Below are 15,139 nucleotides of genomic sequence, written 5' to 3'. Positions count from 1 at the left end.
TTTGCCCAAACATTAGTCTTATTAATTTAAAGGTTTAATTCATAGACTAAAATTGAGGGTTTTAAATGTGGACACTTAATTTTAGCAATAAAAATGTTTATAAAATTTATTTATATTCCATACAAAATTTGTTTGCATATTCATACAAAAAAGACCAAGATTGCATTTAAATATATATATAGTACAAAATAATTCTTTTTTTTTAAGTTTGAATGTCAGATCAATGAGGTGTAATTGTTTAAATAAATTTTTTTTAATTATACTTTAAGTTCTGGGATACATGTGCAGAATGTGCAGGTTTGTTACATAGATATACACGTGCCATGGTGGTTTGCTCATCCATCACCCCATCATCTACATTAGGTATTTCTCCTGATGTTATCCCTCCCCTAGCCCCCTCACCCCCAACAGGCCCCAGTGTGTGATGTTCCCGTCCCTGTGACCAGGTATTCTCATTGTTCAACACTCATTTATGAATGAGAACGTGCAGTGTTTGATTTTCTGTTCTTGTGTCAGTTTGCTGAGAATGATGGTTTTCAGCTTCACCCATGTCCCTGCAAAGGACATGGACTTATCATTTTTTATGGCTGCATAGTATTCCATGGTGTATATGTGCCACATTTTCTTTATCCAGTTTATCACTAATGGGCATTTGTGTTGGTTCCAAGTCTTTGCCATTGTGAACAGTGCCAAAATAAACAGAGGTGTTGCATGTGTCTTTATAATAGAATGATTTATAATCCTTTGGGTACATACCTAGTAATGGGATTGCTGGGTCAAATGGTATTTCTATATCCTTGAGGAATTGCCACACTGCCTTCTACAATGGTTGAACTAATTTACACTCCCACCATCAGTGTAAAAGCCTTCCTATTTCTCCACATCCTCTCCAGCATCTGTTGTCTTCTGTTTTTTAATGCTCACCATTCTAACTGGCATAAGATGGTATCTCATTGGGGTTTTGATTTGCATTTCTCTAATGACCAGTGATGATGAGCTTTTTTCATATGTTTGTTGACTGCATAAATGTCTTCTTTTGAAAAGTGTCTGTTTATATCCTTCACCCACTTTTTGATGGGGTTGTTTTCTTGTAAATTTGTTTAAGTTCTTTGTAGATTCTGGGTATTAGCCCTTTATCAGATGGGTAGATTACGAAAATTTTTCCCCATTCTGTTGGTTGCCGGTTCAGTCTAATGATAGTTTCTTTTGCTGTATGGAAGCTTTTTAGTTTAATCAGATCCCATTTGTTTATTTTGGCTTTTGTTGCCATTGCTGCTTTTGGTGTTTTAGTGATGAAGTCTTTGCCTACGCCTGTGTCCTGAATGCTATTGCCTAGGTTTTCTTCTCGGGGTTTTTTCATTTAAATCTTTAATCCATCTTGAGTTAATTTTTGTATAAGTTGTAAGGAAGGGGCCCAGTCTGAGTTTTAAAAAAAGGTTTGGGGAAAGCAACTTATTGGACAAATGTGCACGAGCAGTATAACATGCCCAGGAATGAAGAATACAAACTTCATGTTCAAAAGGTCTCCACTTTTCTAAAAACGGGAAACAAATTTGGTGCTGGTCTTTTTCACAAAGCAGAAAACCTAATTAATTACATGAGTCACAGTATTCATGCAACAAAACATTTTAGTTGCTCAGAGGACAGCTATTTTGGTATTGAAACCAAAGGAACAATTTTCCCATGATCTTTAAAAAGAGGGCACTATCATACAGTGTTCCTCAAACTTCAATAACATATGTATCCGTCTAAGGGGCAAAAAATATTTTTTCCAGGCACAAGAATCCAAGGGTCTATAAACTCTAGTAAAAAAAACTCAAGTTTTAGTCATAGAAAATTTCTGTCAGTTGTGAATTATTACTGTAAAACAGATGTATTTTTATAAATATTAAAAAATTATTTTATCAAAATGAAAATATAAAATGTAAATGTTTTCTGGTACTTGTGGATTTCTTATTTCATTGAGATCTTGCACTTCATTTTACAAAACAGTGCTGTAGTGGAATGGAAAGTATGCTCAGTAATTTTTACAATATTTAGATTTCATGAGGCTGTTTCTCATGTGTCATGCTGTAAGTTAATGGCACGAGGCCAGAGGATGATTCCGTTTAAGTAAATCTGTGGAGTGTAGCAAACTAATTCTATTTATATTCAGACTATTCAACCTCCAGACAGTTCTCCCTAAGAATTGTTTCAATAGAGCTTTTCATAAGTAATACCCACAGTATTCTTGGGGTTCAGTTTTGCTCCACAAGTATCTGGAGAGCTTTTAGTTTGCTTTGCCCCTTAAGTGAAGAACTGTAACAATCAGCTTATTCACAATGTAGACTTGACATCCTCTTTTGACAACTGAGTGGCTTCAAAAGGCTACGCCTACACAGAAAGCCATTTCCCCTGCAAAGGACCGAGAATTAGGCTGGGTTAATACACCCCTCAAGAAGCAATATTAGATTTTCTCCAGGACACAAATGAAAGGGAAAAGAGTATCCAAAGTTCTGTATCATAAAGCCCGACAGTAATTCCTTCCACCTAGAAAAAATGTAAAGCAATTAAAGGCAAATGCCTACCCTGGCAGGCTTTTCTAAAACTCTTAGTACATACCATTACAGCAGGTGTAGCTTTAAAAAAAATTTAGTACAGCCCATAAAATATTATAACTTACTACTATACCTACTAAAGAAACTAGTTATAAAACGTATATTGAATTGTCTGGATAACTTGCTGTTTTTTATTGTTACTCATGAGAGTTAAATGAAATAATGATTTAGATTTCATATTCATTGATTCAGAGTAACTGTTTTGCAGTCCTTCTTATTGGAAGTCGTTAGAGCCCATATATACAGTAGCTGTCCTTTTTGATTTGGGTTTTTTGTTGTGTTGTGTTGTTTTGTTTTGAGACAGGGCTTGGCGCTGTTGCCTAGGTTGGAGTGCAGTGGCATGATCTCAGCTACTGCAACCTCCTCCTCCCAGGCTCAAGCAGTCCTCCCACTTCAGCCTCCTGAGTGATTGAGCTACCATGCCTAACTCATTTTTGTATTTTTTGTGTTTTTTTTTTTTTTTTTTTTTTTGTAGAGGTGGTATTTCGCCACATTGCCTGGGCTGAAGCAGTCTGCCCGCAGCAGCCTCCCAGAGTGCCAGGATTCCAGGTGTGACCCACACACCCAGCCTAGCTGTCTTACAGGCAGTTGTCCAGATAGCTATCTTTTAGGCCACATCTAGGAGATAAAACCGTGTCATCTGCATATGGTACTTACACACTTCGATTCTCTGTGTTGGGGAAAGGGGAGAGTAAAGAAGGGAGACAGGAGCTAGCTCACCTGAAAGTGACATCAAGTCATTAAGGTACAAGTGAAAAAGAAGATTGTCAAAAACACATTTCTGTTTTATTTCCTTGGAAGTTAAATGAGTCCTGAAAAGACAGCCTCTGCTATTTAACTCTCCTGATACTGTTATGGTACAGGTTTGGTAAGCATCAGTAACTTCAGCTGTTGATAATGCTGCCTTGTCCATAGCTAGACACTATCCAGAGTCAGAAGTCAAATAGAGCTGCTAATAAAATGTGTGAACAATTTGATAGTATTCCTAATAAATTCTTCCACAAGGAGAGAAGGATTGTAACAGCTGTGGCCAGTAGCAGCCTGGCAGAGGCTACCATGTTCTCACATAGAGTATTAGTATTAGCATTAGCAGCCCAACCTTATAGATTTTTTTTTTTTTTTCCTGAGATGATGTCTTGCTCTGTTGCCCAGGCTAGAGTGCAGTGGTGCAATCTTTGCTAACTGCAACTTCTGCCTCCTGGGTTCAAGCGATTCTCCTGCCTCAGCTTCCCAAGTAGCTGGGATTGCAGGTGCCTGCCACCCTGCCTGGCTAATTTTTGTATTTTTAGTAGAGACAGGGTTTCATCATGTTGTCCGGGCTGGTCTCAAACTCCTGACCTCAGGTGATCCACCTGACTTGGCCTCCCAAAGTGCTGAGATTACAGGTTCAAGCCACCATGCCTGGCCTTACAGATTCTTAAGACGGAGACACATACCTTCTCTCCAAATTCATTTTAGATGGAATATTGGGCTGCATTTATGTCATGAAATTTTAGACATCAGCTAAAATGAGTGAATTAAATTTTTTCTATCAATATGGATAAGCCCCATAAACATGAGTTGAATAAGCAGAATATTTTACCAATTATGTAATGTTTATAAATTGTATTTAGATGTGCATGTATGTTATAAAAATAAAAGCAAAAACCCATCAGTGGGAAAAATACACATCAATTTCAGAGTGTTGAAAACGCCCCTGGGGAAGAAGAGATGGCAATGATTGAGAAAGGGTACTCTCTATCTGTAATATGCTTTTACTTAAACAATCCAAACCAGTATGGCCAAAAGCTAGCTTTTGGTAATTCTACATATTATAGATATGTGTGTTCATTACTTTCCTGATTATTTGAAACATTTTATAATTGTAAAAAATAAATAAATGATAGTACAGAGTGTTAAGTGTTACCTTGGAAGCAATATAATGTATGTAAGTAATAAAGTAATGATCCAACTACATTGAAAGAAATAATGACGAGAGGATAGGTCTTCCTAGGGGAAAGGACATCAAAATCGGATTCTGAAAGACAAATGGGAGTTAACACAAATAAGTACACATACTTACACATGGAAGGATGCAAAATGTCATAGGGGAGCTATCAGCAATTCATTGTTCCTAAAGCATAAATTATAGGGAAGGAAATTATAGTTGAGGAAGGTGGGAAATGAAATTTGGTAAGATGAGAAATATTTAAAAGGCCAGATGAGGGAGGGCTTTATAATCCACGTTAAGTGGCGTGGATTCCATTTTGAGGCAGTAGGGAGCTAGCGAATGTTTTAAGCAGTGCAGTGACTTGACGTGACCCTTTGATTTTAATGAAAAATCACTTTTGCCAGAATGTGGAAGATAGTGTTTGGATGTAAGATTAAGCTAAGAAATCTGTTTAATTCACTTGATTATAATCTTTAGAATTAAAAAATTAATAAAAATGTTTGTAAATAGTAATGGTTAATTTAATTATCCAATAAATAGCCATATCCATTAAATAGAATACTGTGCAGACATTGAAGTCGACATAGAATAGAATAAATCCATGATTTATTCTTTTTTAACATTTTATTATCAAATTTTTATCATACTGAAAATTTGAAAGAACTTTACAAGTGATCACCCATGCACCTACCACCTAGATTCTAACATTAACATTTTCTAATGTTGCTTTATCACTTATATATCCACCTTTCCATTCACTAGAGTGTTTTAAGTGGAAAACCTATGTTTCAAAACTGCGTTTTAGTGTAATTTTAAAAGAGATTTGTCTGTGCATAGGAAAGCATTGCAGGAGGATTTCTATCAAGTTAACATTGATTATCTTTCATTTACAGATGATTTTTGCTTCCCATTTTGTTCTTCATTGTATTGTCTGAATATTTTATAGTGAATGTGTGATACAATAAAAAGTATGTTTAAAACTACATTAAAGCTCTTCTCCTTTAGCATGAAAAGAATGGGTTGTTTTTAAGTCGATACAGCTTGATTTGAAATGAATTTTTTTCTTCTTTCTACAGATAATGATGAATAATCCTCAAAATGTTTTTTAATCCTCAACTATATGAAAGCATTTGAATTTGGCTCATCAGAATAACAAGCTTCAGTGGGAAATAGAGCAATTATTTGTTTTAAAAATCAGATTTAAGATGGGCGTGCTTACTGCATGAAAAAGATGGAGAAACATGCCATTTTTCAATGAAGATTCTAACATTTTTTATCTATTTTATTTTGTTCATTGAATTATATGGTTAAATCCTGTAAAATATATGCTTTATTAAATCATTGAACCAAAGCATAGGAAATGTTGACCCAAAAAACTGACTTAATGGTTTTGAAGATTTACTATGCAACAGGGTAACTTTGACTTTCAGCAAATGTCTTTAGGTTGAAGGAATTACCTACATTATGAAAGACCTCCCTGTGGTTTTTCAATGAAGTCTTTAAGCATGACCTTTTTTCTGTCTAATACTTGCTTTCATTTTGCCCAGCAGTTCTACATTAAATAACCTTGTCAAGGGCTCTATTTAAATGGATACATCTTGAAAATGAAATTTTTAGCCTTAAAGTTTATATTCTCAAGTCCTTTTACAACCAGTGTGTCTCCTGAACTAGCACATAGGCTGTAAAAACAGTCTTAGAAATCACTGAAAGATTTGATTATGAAAGAACAGTCAAATAAAAGTTGGTTTAATGCCTTTATTTCTCTTTAAGGCCCAGAACCAGGAATACTATATCTAAAAATTAGTCTGCAGATTTAACATTGACCTAGCATATAGCTTGAAGTTGCTCTTTTGGTTTTTAACTTCCTCTTATACATATGCTTCAAGGACAACATGATGTTAAAAAGGAGGAAGGAATTATTTCTATTTTGACACTGTGACAGTTTTGGCAACTAGGATCCTAGGGAGAGAAATGTTTGTCTCTTGAACTTCTTTCCATTATGAGAGGATTTAGTTAGGTCATTAGGATGATGGTCACAGAGCTTCAATTGCAATATGCCAAGTATAACATGGTTTTGTTAGAGGTGTCTACAGTGCAGATGTTTTTCATAATAAAAGCAAAATTTTGAACCTCTGAGTTCAAAGCAGGCTGGTTGGCATAATATATAATTTGGAAAATAAAATCTTACCTTGCAGCACCAATCAGTATGTTAAATTTATTATGTATATTACTTCTAACATCTGAAACTAAATACTTGATTTTTATATGTGTTTATTTTATGATATTGCTATTAAATTTTTATTATTTACCTGAAGTGTATCATTGATTGTCTTTTATTTATTAGCACTTTTCTCAATAGAAGGCTTTTACGTCAAGCTGAGAATAGTTTTTTTGGTTTTGTACCTGATTATGTCTTTTTCTTCTTAATGAAAGAGTTGAATTTTGCACTTTAATTCTCTGCAATCCTGAAAGATGGTAATGATTTTGGGGAGGTTATGTGTTAATTCTTAAACTATTATAACTGTTAGAAAAATAAGGGTATAATGTGGTAGAAAACAATTGTTTCAGCCACATGTCAGAAGATGTCATATGCAGGAGTAAGGGTGATAAACAGGATTTGTGCCGTCTCCAATCGATTTCCAGTGTGTGGCTCTGAAGAGTTATTATGGAAGGATTATGCCAGTGAGGAAGAGGGCTATTATTGTTCAGTAATGCCTGTTATAAGTGTTGGAGTTGACATGTGGAAGCATCTGTAGATTCATAAATGTTAGCATTCGATGGACTATTGGGATAACTTTGTCTTTTCTCATTTAACCTTCAAGGATATTGAGTTGAACATGAAATTAAGTCACCTGTGTAAAGGGTCAGGGTCAGACCAGCTCCTAGGTCTTACACTTATTACTTGGACATTCTTATCTCTCCTAGAGAATCAAAAAGAATAAATTTGATAGGAAATAGTACACTTGGCATTAATGCATTAAGAATTCTACAGGCCAATCCTGGTCAACATGGCGAAACCCCGTCTCTACTAAAAATACAAAAAATCAGCTGGGCATGGTGGCGCATGCCTGTAATCCCAGCTACTCAGGAGGCTGAGGCAGGAGAATTGCCTGAACCCAGGAGGCAGAGGTTGCGGTGAGCCGAGATCGAGTCATTGCACTCCAGCCTGGGTAACAAGAGTGAAACTCCATCTCAAAAAAAAAAAAAAAAAAAAAAGAATTCTACAGGCCAGGTACAGTGGCTCACGCCTGTAAACACAGCACACTGGGAGACAGAGGTGGGAGGATCACTTGAAGCCAGGAGTACAAGACCAGCCTGGGCAACTAAGTGAGACCTCATCTCCACAACAAATAAAGTTAGCTGGACGCAGTGGTGTGCACCTGTAGTCCCAGCTACTCAGGAGGCTGAAGCAGAAGAATTGCTTGAGCCCAGGAGTTCAAGGCTACAGTGAGCTATGGTCACACCACTGCTCTCCTGCCTGGGCAACAGAGCAAGACTCCATCACTTTAAAAAATCGGCCAGGTACAATGGCTCACGCCTGTAATCCCAGCACTTTGGGAGGCTGAGGCAGGTGGATCACGAGGTCAAGAGATTGAGACCATCCTGGCTAACATGGTGAAACCCCATCTCTACTAAAAATACAAAAAATTGGCTGGACTTGGTGGCACATGCCTATAATCCCACTTACTTGGGAGGCCAAGGCAGGAGAATCGCTTGAACCCAGGAGGTGGAGGTTGCGGTGAGCCGAGAACTCACCATTGCACTCCAGCCTGGGCAAAAAGAGTGAAAGTCGGTCTCAAAAAAAAAAAAAAAAAAAAAAAAAAAAAAAAAAAAAACCTACAGATATTTCCTATTTATGGGAATAGCACACTATTCTACTTGCCATTTTAAAACTTTTCACCAGATAGATTAAAGTTGGGGGTTTTTCCCCGTAAATTAACACATATTCTAATGCTTATCACTTTATTGACAATGGAGCTTTGAAGAGTGTGTGTGTGTGTGTGTGTGTGTTATACACCTAAAAACATGCACAAGAGATGAAAAGATGATGAATTGCTAGACCAAAGCCTTGAAGAAAGTCCCAACTCAGAGAAATGAGTAGAATATTGGCGGGGGGAGAGCCAATTCTGACCTGAAAGCATGTCCATTACCTCACACTTTGATATTGTGGGCTCACGGGGCACAAAGGATGAAAGGTAAGGTCAAGGACCCTCCAAATCGGAGAATCCCATAGGAAACCCCAAAAGGTTACATCTTCACAATAAGGGAGAGCTAAAACTACAGTATATGCAAATACTATGCCATTTTATGTAATAAAATACTATGCAACCATAAAAAAAGTGAGATCATGTCCTTTGCAGGGACATGGATGGAGCTGGAAGCAGACTAACACAGGAACTGGAAACCAGACACCACATGTTCTCATTAGTGGGAGTTGAACAATGAGAACACATGGACACAGGAAGGGAACAACACACACTGGGGCCTGTCAGGGGGCGGGGGGCAAGGGGAGGAATAACAGGACAAATACTTAATGTATGCAGGGCTTAAAACCTATATGATGAGTTGATAGGTGCAGCAAACCACCATGGCACATGTATACCTATGTAACAAACATGCATGTTCTATACACATATGCTGCAACTTAAAAAAAATACAACAATTAAAAATACAAATTTTAAAAGCAATACAGTGTAACAACTATTTGCATAGCATTTACATTCTATTAGGTATTATAAGTAGTCTAGAGATGATTTAAGGTATACAGGAGGACAGGCATAGGTTATTTGCAAATACTACGTTATTTTATGTAAGGGACTTGAGCACCATGGAGTTTGGTATCCACAGGGTCCCGGAACCAATAACCCACAGATACTGATGGGTGATTGTACATTTTCCAAAGCCATGAACATGGAGAAGAAAGGCATATCAGATTTTTTAACACACATGTATATATACCAAGTAGAAGTTCTACAGATGAAAAATGTGTGTATAACAATAGCAAATTCACTACTCAGAAGAAAATTGTGAACTAAGCCCAATTGACATAAAACATTTCATGTAAAACAATCATGATTTTCAGGTATTATACATGGTACATTTACTAAGATAAACCATAGTTTGGGCATTAAAAATCTATCAGGATATTTTAAATTATTCAAATCAAAGTATGTTTTCTGATCTCAGTGGGATTAGATCATTTTTAAAAAAGATTTCTGGAAAGGCTTTACATATCTTTAAACACATTTCTAAATAACTCATGGATTGAATGAGAAATCGTAGCCAAAATTAGAAAATATTTTGAATTGATTGAAAATTTAAATGTGACATATCTAAATTTGTAGGATGTGTCTAAAACAGAGCTTGGGAGTGAAATTTATAGCATTAGACACATTGTAAAAGAAGCAATTCAATAACTTAAACTTCTACCTTAAACCGGAAGAAAAGCAAACAACTTAAATCCAAAATAGGCAGAAAAAAGGAAATCGTTTCTTAAAAAAAGCACAAAAACCAAAGACATGGAAACAGAAAATCAGAGAAGCCAAAAGCTAATTCTTAAGAACACTAATAAAATTGATAAATCTCTAGACTAAAAAATGCTTAATACATAAGAATACCAGAAACGAGAGAGGGCAAGTGACATTTCTAAAAGACATTAAATGGATAATATTGTGAACTATTTATGCCAATATATTTGACAATTAGTAAAAATGGTGAAATTTCTTCAAAGCTGCCTACATTAGTCAGCTTGGGCTGCCATAACAAAATACCATAGACTGGCTGGCATAAATAACAGCAATCTATTTCCTCATAGTCCTGGAGGCTGAAAGTCCAAGATCATGGTTCTGGCTGAGTTGGTTTCTGGTGAGGGCTCCCTTCCCAGTCATCCTCTCACTACATTCTCATGGCCTTTGCCCAGTGGTGTATTGGGAAGATGGATAATATTGATGCTCTGTGGTGTCTTTTCTTATAAGGACACTAATCCTGGAGGATCAGGGCCCCACACTTATGACCTTATTTAACTTTCATGGAGGCCCCATCTCCAGATACAGCTACACTGGGGGTTAGGGCTTCAAGATGAATTTTGAAGAGTCACAAACATTGAGTCCATAACACTACCAGAGTTCCTCCAAGAAGACATGAAATCTGTAGAGCCCTATATCTAATTATAGAATTCAATTTTAGTTTAAAACCTTCCCGTAAAGTTTGGGCCCAGATGGCTTCAATGATTAATTCTCCCAAACATTTCTTGAAGAAATAGTACCAATTCTACACAAGCTGTTCCAAAACAGAGGGCTGCAGGGAACATTTTCCCACTTGTTCTGAGTGCAACATTGCCTGTTCCCAAAGCCAAAAAAAGGGGTTGGGGGAATTACAAGAAAAGAGTACTACAGCCCCATACACCTCATGAACATTGATGAAAACTTTTCAGGCAGCCACAGTCATGTCTGTAATCCCAGTACTTTGGGAGGCCGAGGTGGGAGGATCACATGAGCCCAGAAGTTCAAGACCAGCCTGGGCAACACAGAGAGACCCTAGCTCTACAAAAAAGAAAAAAATTTTAAACTATCTGGGCATAGTGGCGTCCAGCTATAGTCTCTTCTACTTGAGAGGCTGAGGCAGGAGGATCGCTTGAGCCCAGGAGATTGAGGCCGCTATGACTGTGCCACTGCACTCCAGCCTGGGTGGTACAGTACAGTAAATACATAACCAGTAACAGAGTCATTTTACTATTATTAAGTAGTAGGTGCTGTACATAATTATATGTGTTATGCTTGACAAAAAAATGTGTATCAAAATTTTAGCAAGTCAAACCCACCAATATATAAAAAGAATAGTGCATCATAACCAAGTGGCAGATAGGCCAGGAATGCAAGATGAATTTACAATTGAAAATCGATCAATGCAATTCATCATAACAGACAAGATGGAAAGAACATATGATTATATTAATAAATGAGGTAAAAACATTTGAGAAGAGTCAACAGCCATTTCTCATATCTGCAAATTGGGAATAGAAAGGAAATGCCTCAATCCGGTAAAGGTCATCTAAGACACCAACAAATAAACCTATAGCTGACATACTTGAAATGACTTAGACTTCAGAATGTGGTGTAGGGGAAGCCCACGTACACTGCTAGTGAAAATGTAAAATGAGGCCAGGTGCAGGGGCTCACGCCTGTAATCCCAACACTTTGGGAGGCTGAGAAAGGCAAATTACCTGAGCTCAGAAGTTCAAGACCAGCCTGGCCAATGTAGTGAAACCCCATCTCTACTAAAAATACAAAAATTAGCTGGGCATGGTGGCGCATGCCTGTAATCCCAGCTACTCGGGAGGCTGAGGCAGGAGAATTGCCTGAACCCAGGAGGCGGAGGTTGCGGTGAGCCGAGTTCGCGCCATTGCACTCCAGCCTGGGTAACAAGAGCGAAACTCCATCTCAAAAAAAAAATTAGCTGGGCCTGGTGGCGGGCACCTGTAACCCCAGCTACTCAAGACACTGAGGCAGGAGAATAGCTTGAACCTGGGAGGTGGAGGTTGCAGTGAGCTGAGATCGTGCCACTGCACTCCAGCCTAGGTGACAGAACAAGACTCCATCTCAAAAAAAAAAAAAGAAAAGAAAAAATGTAAAATGATATAGCCACTGTGGAAAAAAGTTTGACCGTTTCATAAAAAGTTAAATACACACCTTGCATACCTCCCAGCCATTACATTCATAGGTATTTACTTGACAGGAATGAAAACATGTCTACATGAAGACTTACATGGGAATATTAATATCAAATTTATTCATAACAGCCAAAAATTGGAAATAACCCAAATGTCTGTCAGCTGGTGAACGGATAAGGAATTGTGGCATATCCATAAAATAGGATGTCACTCAGCAATAAACAAGAAAGCTATTGATGCAATATGTTTAAGTCGCAAAAATGTGCTGTGTGAAAGAAACGAGAAGAGTTCATACTATGGATTCCAGTCATTTGAAACTAGAAGACTAACCTGTAGTGATGGGTAGCCCGGAACCAAAAGGAGAGGGTGTGGAATAACTGAGAAGCAGCAAAATGAAACTTGCTTAGTTATACAAGTGACTGTATTTGCCAAAAAATATATATATCTTTTGAGGTAAAATAATTTTTAGATATTATTTTGAGATAGAATGAGACATGGTCTTATTATTATCTCAAAAATTATGTCTCATTCTATCACCCAGGCTGGAATGCAGTGTTACAATCACTGCTTCCTCAGCCTCAATCTCCCAGACTCAAGCGATCCTCTCATCTCAGCCTCCAGAGTAGCTGGGACTACAGGCCCATACCACCACACCAGGCTAATTTTTTTTTTTTTTTTTTTTTACAAACAGGGTCTTGCTGTGTTGCCCAGGCTGGTGTAAAAATCCTGGCCTCAAGTGATCCTCCCACCTCATTCTCCCAAAGTGCTGAGATTACAGGTGTGAGCCACCACACCCAGACCACATATAATTTTTAAGTCAATAGTAGAGTATTCGTAAGCCCCAATGACATCTTCTAGATTCTAAAGTGAGTATTTAATTTCTGTCATTTGAACCCACTATAACTTCAGGAAAGTAAGAGGCACCTTCTTGCCCCGGCATTAAGTTAAGGTGGAGGCATTTGGTTGGCACTGGACTCAAAACAATTCTTTAAGTTGGATGAAGTACATGTATTGATCCAAGTCCAACGTGTTCCCTTCATTCTCACCAATCATGTGCAAAGTTCTGTACATGGAGACAGTTGCATTGATTCACATATATTGGAACACTTCTTTTTTTTTAACTATCTGCATAGATGTCATAGAAGTATCCACTAGTCCTTTAGGCTTGGCATAGTAGTGAATTATAGAGTCTCTGAAGAATAACACGTTGATCTTAAGGCAAGACAGGATGACTCATCTGAATAACTCATGGTTTGAAAATTTCACTTGCAACATGCACTGAAATTTTTAATTGATGCACAATAATTATACATATTTGTGTGTTCCATGTGACATAGATACATGCATACACATGTAATGATCAAATCAGGGTAACTGGGATATCCATCACCCCAAACATTAATCATTTCTTTGTGTTGGGTACATTCCTAATCTCTGCTAGCTATTTTAAAATATACAAAAGAAAAATTTTAAACATAGTCACCCAACTGTGCTATTGAACACTAGAACTTGTTCCTCTATGTAACTGTATTTTTATTTTATTTTATTTTTTAGAGATGGGGGTCTCATTATGTTGCCCAGGCTTGTCATAAACTCCTGAGCTCAAGCTATCTCCTCACCTTATCCTCCTGTGTAGCTGAGAGTACAGGCTTGAAATACTGTGCCTTACTCTAACTGTATTTTAATATCGATACGGGAGGAGGACAAGGAAGTGCTGGATAGAGAAAAGCAGAGTCCCTGATGAGGACGCCACCCTCGGGCCAGTGCCCAAGGACCTCAGCGAGAACAGGCGCTCCTGTTTTCACTCCCAGATGTTGCATTTTCCAAGACCACTCTGGCCAGCCACACTCCCATACTGTGCCCGTAAAAACCCGAGATTTCGCAGGCACAGACACACAGGCTGGACGTCAAGAGGAGCAAAGGAACACACCAGCAGACGCCAGCAGACACTGGCTGACCCGCGATGGTGGAACGACGCAGCTCAGAGGAGAATTCGGCCAGGGCTGGGGGGAGGAGAGTCCGGCTGCTGAGTGGCCCACTCTAGGGGAGGACCGTCCTCCGCTCCATCCCGCTCTGGCTCGCCATTCATCTCGCTGAGAGCCACCTCCACCATTCAGTAAAACCTTGCACTCATCCTCCAAGCCCATGTGTGATCCAGTTTTTCTGGCACACTGGGCAAGAACTCAGAATACAGAAAGCTCTCTGCCCTTGCGAGGCAGAGGGTCTAACTGAGCCGATTAACGTAAGGCACCTGCAGAGAGCAAAGCTGAAATAGCCCGCTGTAGCACACGCCCGCTGCGGCTTCGGGAGTCGTAAACAATCACCCCATAGGCTGCTGTGGGGTCAGGGCCCAAAAGAGCTCCCCGACCTCTGCAGGCGCCCCGTCTGCAGGGCACCAAAGAAGTGAGCCATGCCTCTGTGGCACACCCTGCACGGGGAATAAGGGTGATCTCCTATTTCAATATCCGTTAACCAACCTCTCTCCTCATTCCTCCCTCTGAGCTTCTGGTAACATCATATACCTCCTATATCCATGAGATGAGCTTGTTTCGCTCGCACATGAGTGTGAACTTGCAATTTTTTATCTTTCTGTGCCTGGCTTATTTTACTTAACTTACTGCCCGCCAGTTCTATCTGTATTGGTGTAAATGACAGGATTTCATTCTTTTTTATGACTAATATTCATCCATTAGGTTGACTCCGTATCTTGGCTATTGTAAATAGTGCTGCAACATATATGGGTGTGCAAATATGTCTTCAATACACTGATATCCTTTCTTTTAAATATATAACAAGCTGTGCAATTGCTGGAACATATAGTAGTTTTATTTTTAGTTTTTTGAGAAATCTCCATACTGTTTTCCATAATGGCTATACTAATTTACATTTCCACCAAGAGTGTGTAAGAGTTCCCCTTTCTACACATCCTCACAAGCATATTTG

General features: G+C 38.3%; 1 protein-coding gene across 6 annotated transcripts in view; it reads left to right on the top strand.

The window, feature by feature from the left end:
• The window catches only part of NEK1 (NIMA related kinase 1), a 202,056-nt gene extending 195,215 nt beyond the window's left edge, over nucleotides 1-6,841 (top strand). For all 6 annotated transcript variants that reach the window (XM_032298641.1, XM_032298646.1, XM_032298643.1 and 3 more), the window contains one exon: nucleotides 5,604-6,841. In XM_032298641.1, the coding sequence (XP_032154532.1) occupies nucleotides 5,604-5,617 (14 nt within the window). In that variant the 3' untranslated portion in view covers nucleotides 5,618-6,841. The remainder of the gene's footprint in view (nucleotides 1-5,603) is intronic.
• The last annotated feature ends 8,298 nt before the right edge of the window (nucleotides 6,842-15,139 follow it).

Source organism: Sapajus apella, unplaced genomic scaffold (assembly GCF_009761245.1).
Source record: "Sapajus apella isolate SASKATOON/1434 unplaced genomic scaffold, GSC_monkey_1.0 scaffold39, whole genome shotgun sequence".
Lineage (NCBI taxonomy): Eukaryota > Metazoa > Chordata > Mammalia > Primates > Cebidae > Sapajus > Sapajus apella.
The sequence above is the reverse complement of the archived record's forward strand: the minus strand, read 5'-3'. Positions and strand labels throughout refer to the sequence as shown.